Source organism: Artemia sp. Qi Xiang Cuo, chromosome 11 (assembly GCF_049724085.1).
Source record: "Artemia sp. Qi Xiang Cuo chromosome 11, ASM4972408v1, whole genome shotgun sequence".
Lineage (NCBI taxonomy): Eukaryota > Metazoa > Arthropoda > Branchiopoda > Anostraca > Artemiidae > Artemia > Artemia sp. Qi Xiang Cuo.
In genome coordinates this window covers 68,945,111-68,951,522 of record NC_142804.1, presented here as the reverse complement: position 1 = coordinate 68,951,522, position 6,412 = coordinate 68,945,111, and the positions used below count along the sequence as shown (strand labels likewise).

At 33.7% G+C, this 6,412-nt stretch overlaps 2 protein-coding genes across 2 annotated transcripts in view; one reads left to right on the top strand and one right to left on the bottom strand.

Annotated features, from left to right (window-relative positions):
- LOC148947280 (L-threonine 3-dehydrogenase, mitochondrial-like) overlaps positions 1-6,412 on the bottom strand; it is a 37,585-nt gene that overhangs the window by 11,660 nt on the left and 19,513 nt on the right. The window contains 3 exon segments of the mRNA XM_089096985.1: positions 1,187-1,453; positions 2,821-2,935; positions 4,736-4,881. Coding sequence (XP_088953111.1) covers positions 1,187-1,453; positions 2,821-2,935; positions 4,736-4,881 — 528 coding nt within the window.
- Positions 2,868-6,412, top strand: part of Cdc50 (cell cycle control protein 50A) — a 141,767-nt gene continuing 138,222 nt past the window's right edge. Inside the window, exon 1 of the mRNA XM_089096983.1 lies at positions 2,868-2,992. Within this exon, the coding sequence (XP_088953109.1) occupies positions 2,968-2,992 (25 nt within the window). The 5' untranslated portion in view covers positions 2,868-2,967. The remainder of the gene's footprint in view (positions 2,993-6,412) is intronic.

The following is a 6,412-nucleotide window of genomic DNA, read 5'->3' as shown; positions in this document are numbered from 1 at the left end:
TATATATTTTAACAAGGGATTACAGCAATTCAAAACTCATAAAAAAGAAAACCTTGTTGAACGCAACCAGTTATATAGTATCAGTAGGAATGCATAAAAAACGTAATTTGCAACTCTTACAAATAATGATTCTCTAATATGACAAGGGATTACAACAATTCAGAAGCCATAAAAAAGAAAACAAAAAGTTTGAAGCTTAATACATATCGTTTGTTAGAAATCGGACCACCTTGAATAATCAAATATCTTTGAACAGACCGCAATATGAAAAGACATTAAGTTGCGTAAAAAGCAAAAAACCGCTAATTGCAATAATGTGTGTATATATTTTAACAAGTGATTACAACAATTCAAAAACCATATAAAAGAAAACCAAAAGTTGGAAGCTCAGTAGAAATCGTTGTTCGAAATTGGTCTTTCTTTGATAATAAAATATCTTTGAATAGAGTGCAGTATTAAAATAAATTAAAATTATTAAAGAGAAAAATAGTGTAAATTTAAAAATATTTGGATATATTTTAACAAGAAATTACAACAATTCAAAATCTTACAAAGCAAAAACAAAAGTTTGAAACTTAGTAGATCGTTGCTAGAAATCGGAATTGCTTTAATAATTAAATATATTTAGAAACATTTCAGCTTAAAACGACAACAAATTCTCTGTGTTTAGCAGACAAGCGACGGTAAGAATCCATTTAAAGAAGCCTGACGCGTGCCAATTGCCGGAGGCCAGCGGCTGGTAATTTAAAAAAATATTTGTATATGTTTTAACAAGATATTACAACAATTCAAAAACCTGAAAAAAGAAAACCAAAAGTTTGAAGCTTAGTAGATATCGTTGTTAGAAATCGGACTTGATTTAATATTTAAATATCTTTGAACCAACAGCAGTATGAACAAACAGAAAATTGTTTAAAATGGTCTGCGGTTAGAAGACAAGCGACAATGAGAATAAAATCCATATATAGAAGCCTGCCAGGTGCCGAGTTAAAATTAAAACTAACATATTTTAATGCTTTTGTATATCTGCTGATGAAGATCACTGTATATATGGTTTAAATATCCAGACTTTTGTATTTGTTTTCACTGTCTAATAAATGTACTTATAACCACTTTAATAATTATTTGGTATTAGTATTTGTCCTCATATGTAAAAATGAGAATAATAATAAATGAGCTTTATTACATATTTTTTGTCTTTCTTCTGGATTTTAGGTAACCTCCAAAGAATTTATGTGACTCCGAATGCTTTCCGCTATTTCTTCTGGAGTAAATCTAATAGATGTCACATTATAAGTCCTCTGTGGCAGAACTGATGAATCCAAAGCCATAAATTCACAAATCGAGGTAATTGTGTCAGTTATATACATCATTGGCAAACGTGTATCCTTGCGAAGATAACAAGCGTGATGGCGTGTCGTAAGAGCGTCGTGGAATATCTGAACATCAGAGTCTGGAATATTTTATAATATTTATTTTAAGAAAAATATTAAATAATTCAGTTGTGTCAATTTTATGAGGGAGGCAGGGGGCATGTAATCCCTCTAATTTTTTTTGTCCTCCAGATTCTTTGAAAACTCAATGTATTTTGGGTTGGAGGTCTATTTTTATTGAAAAAAGTACTCCATTTCACCATTTGTCCCCCCTCTATATATTGAATAATCCATTTTTAAGAGTACTCCTGGATTTTCATGAATTGACGCCACTTGAATAATAATACCAAGAGATAGGCATTTATTTTTAGTTAGTTTTCAAAGGGAACATTACTTATTAATTAAAACTGAATAGGCAGAGGAAATTAACCGAGAATTTTAATAAAAATATAGAAATATGAATGAAAAATCAGCAAACAATAAGATAAAAGCATATGGTACCGAACAACTTAAGAAAATGCAGATCGTGTTAGTGACCTGACAAAAAGTTCTCCTCTCGGTACATATTCCGTTTCAAAATATGCTGAGCCTGAAAGTTAATCTAAAGCAAAACACTTAAGTGACTTAACTTTAGGCACTGTTGACAAAAGTATTTCTTCAAAATTAGCTTGTATAAAAGATGGGGGGCTTCCCCCTCCTAAGTCATCTGTTGTTTCGTAACGGCAAAACTTGCCATTTGTCCATGCTCTCTATGCTCCCTTATTACAACTGAACTGTCATTAAACAATTTGAGTTACTAGGTAATACAAGTATGTTTACATACTGACTATTAAGAACTAAAATAGACGCCTTTTTATAGTTGTATCATGGTACTTTTCTCCCCATTAGGGGCTCTGACTCCCCTTCCTTATACGGTTGCCCTATTTTTTTTTTTTTCTTTTAAAAATTTTTGGTTACCAGTGAAATCCTTCAATAAAATTAAGTTGTCAATAAAAAACTGAATTTGTAAAATAACAGCTATACAAATACATAATTTTTTAATAATTTATAGCTACGGCTTTATCTTTCCCAAATCATTTGACGGGAAATACAAAGGCAACTATATTAGTCCAATTTGATAAATAGAAAACCATATTCATTAACACATTTCATAATTAATTTATGATACAATTAAAAATTTAGCTGATAGTATCACACTAAGCATAGAATTTGAAAAATCCAGGGGCCATGCAATTAATCTCTTTAAGTACACCAGATACACGAAAATATGAAGGCACCAAGGCAGGGCTATGGTCATGGGCATAGAATTAGGCACAACGTAGACACGAGGTAGTAGTAGGGGCGTATGAGGTAAAGCAAGTCACACTCGGGGTATAAAAAAGTCGTGTACATATAGGATATAGAGTTTGCGGCTCTTTGCAATAAATGGAGGTATAAAGCAGAGTACCTGTAGTTCCGCCTCCTGGATTGGTGTCGTAGCTGATAACGCCTGGAAATCTTAAGCAGCGGAAATCGAGCCCGTATCTGTGATGAAAGTATTCGCCTAGAAGTTCTGCGTGTACCTAAAAAGCAATAAAATTAAATCAATATTAGCATGGGATGTGAAAAAAGCAAATTCTGTAATTTAAGTTTATATATAGTCTGCTCAGCTTAAAAACATCACCGATTATTTTTGTCAAAGGCAGGAGGGGTGCGGTAAACAATTTTGTTTTGTATTAGGGGGTGGAAAATTAAGTTGTTTTTAGTTTTTGAATATAAAGTCATAAAAAAGTAATTTTTCTTTTTCAATACCCAAAAATGGTAATTTGCAATTTAAATAAAAAAAAAAAAAAATTGAACCACCCCCCGCAAAATTTTAGTAATTTCAAGCCCCGGCTCTCTAGACTCATATCTTTCAATGGGGGAAATGGGGGGAGACGGGCCGGGTTGGTTGCTCCTTTGGTTTCTACACTCCCTCCAAGATTTCAAAAAACAACTTTTTGGGGTAAATCACTGAAAGATGTCTTTTTGGGTTTTTTCATTGAATAAAATAATAACTGGGACACCCGTGCTACGCATTTTTTGTCGGAGGGGGGGGGGTACAAAAAAAACTTTAAAAAACCATACAAAATTTTGGTTTATACGCACTTGTTAGAACTATTTAACATAAGGCCCAACGGGAACGGCGGGGCGATTAATAAAAATAAATCCTTCCGTTTTGTTCGAGTCTAATTTAATGTGAGTAGGTCAAAAGCTTATTGACAAGATTACGATTTATAGCTATAGTAGTGTTTTCTTATCAGTTGAAATTACATTTTTAAAAATAATGGAAAAAGTTATATAAAAGTATATACATAAGTTATGATGTTCAAAATTCTTTCTTTCAGGCCACGTGTGGCCTACGTCTATTTATGAAAATTTCGCTTTTACAGAAAAAAGGGTTTAATGTTGATATAGTTGCAAGAACATTTACCGAATGGGCATGAACACTATAAAATTCATACAAAATATCATATTTTAATTTTTACAGTGTTAAATCAACAGTAGAGTTACACTGGTTTAGTCATCTCGGTGGGGCAGTCCTACAATAGGGCAGTAATTTTTTTTTTCATTTTGACAAAAAATGGATTTTCTGTCAAATTTGAAGTTATGTCTGAGGGCTTCTTAGCGAGTCCTTCCCGGGTCGGTGGCAGTTTGGATTTGTTTTTTATATAACTAATTTTTTACTTTGTTTTCTAATATATTAATAATTTCTATCCACTCCAATTTTTTTATATTTCTAACAGTTTATATAAAAAAATTTTTTTATTAAAAGAAAAAACTTAACAAGTGTCTAAAAATTTTATTAAAATAAATTATAGTTTTAATCTTTGAATACAGAGGTGATCGGGTCCTTCACTATATTTAACAATACTAATTTTACAATTAACAACTCACTGAAGGACCAAGCCATTTATGGCCAACACATATTTGTACAATCCCTGTACACACAACTCTGTTCACAGCGTTACTCTTGATCCACACCCCTGAAAATCATTGATGAATCCTAAATCAACATGTAGTTCTTAACAGGACTGGAGAAGTAGAGAACCCGTCGATCCGAGTATGGACGGATTCAGTCCGTCCAATCTCGGTAGTTAGTTCTTAAAACACTCTGCCTCATGGTCAGACACTAGGCAGGACGGTCAATGCCTTGACGGTAACTGACATTATAAGTATATAATCACATCTGTCCTTACTGCTCTCAGGGGCACCACCAGTAGGTTGTCACCAGTTCTCTCTCCCCTCACTCAAGGTATACACTCCCTCCCCCTCACTAACACTCCCTCACTGACCAGTGGTATTTAACAATAACGACTGCAGGGTGTAATAACTTATATGACCTTGGAAACTCAGAAAAGTGTTTTGGGCCTATGAACAGTGATATTTGTCGTGGGAGTCCTTGGAGATTCTGTCCATAAAGCAACAAGTGTAGATGGCACAAACTGTAGTAATCCAATCTGTCTTGACATCTCCATGATTTTGTGGACACATCAAGACAAAAATACTTTTAAGTGTGTTTTTGTGAAGAAAAATATATTTTCAATGTTTAATTTGTGAATAACAAGGATGTGTTCCGTAACTCAATTATCATTAATCATCATTAACTAGTTGGCATCATATTTAGAATAAAACGGGAAAAAGTAGTAAATTTGCACCCTAAAGTCTTTACAAAAGACCCATAAAAAAGGCTAAAATTTGCCTACACAAATTGCCTATAACGCCAAATTTTTCTCTTTTTTTCAATGAGTATACCAAAAACACCCATTTTTCGGTGAAAAAATCGAAAAAGGGAATTTTCAAAATCTAGGGGAGAGGTCAAAATATCTGGGAAAAGGAAAAAGCACCTATGCACCCTCCCCCCCCTCCCACCCACAGTTGACACTAGTGTTGTGAGCAGGCAGAGGTTTCATTTAAAAAATATTTATGGGGGTACGGAAGGGAGCAAAACGTACTTTTCGAAATCTAGGGTGGGGGGCGGGGCAATTTTTTCAACTTTCTTAATAAAATACCCCAAAAAGAGTATTCTGATAATCTAAGGGGTTCAGTTGAACAGCTTTTTAACAGCTAATTTCAAAAAGACTTTTCAAATATTTGTTTTTATGTAGAACAAACATTATGTCTAATATTAAAATAAATACAATTTCAATTCTAGTATTAACTTATGGCACTAATGATTATACTGATTAACAATAATTTTACCGAATATAAAATTAATCATTAAGCAGGGATGCCGTGGGACTAATTACTCAATCATGGAAACCAGCCTGGCCTGATATGGTTCTTCATAAAAAAAGAATCAGGCTCATCTTTTGGGGAGAAGAGCTACTAAAGAAAACAAAGATATATTTTAAGAAATTCTAGTAAATGTGCCTCCCAAATTGATATTCCAAAATGTTAATTGTTAACCCCGAAGATGTTTAGAAGAAAAATACACTCGACCTGTTTTTCGTTGCCGAACAAACAGTAAAAAGTAGCTAGGACGAGGATTAGTACTAAATCCATCCAAAATCTCTACACCCTCGATTCAGTCCCACATATTCATTCGAGCTCGAGACTCATTTTAGACTCACAGCCTTGTAAGTGAGCTCAAGTACATCTCGAGTGATTGGTAAAAGCTACTAAAGAAAACAAAACACATTTAAAGAAATTCCAGAAAAAGTGCTTTACAAATTGACATTCCCAAATGTTGGTTATTAATCCCGTAGGTACTTAAAAAAAACATACTTGACGTGTTTTTCATTGCCAAACAAACAGTGAAAAGTAGCTAGGACAAGGATTAGTACTGACTCCATCCACGATCTCTACACCCTCGATTTAGTCCCACATATTCATCTCAGCTCGGGACTCATTTTTGACTCGTGGCCTTGTAAGTGAACTCGAGATGCAGTGATTCGAAGCTGTGACCTTAAGTAATAATGAGAAGCCAAGACAAATAAAATGAGAATACTCTATGTGACAAAACCAACCTCAATCCTAATGTTTTATTCTCACTGGAATCAACCCCAGCTTTGCATAGG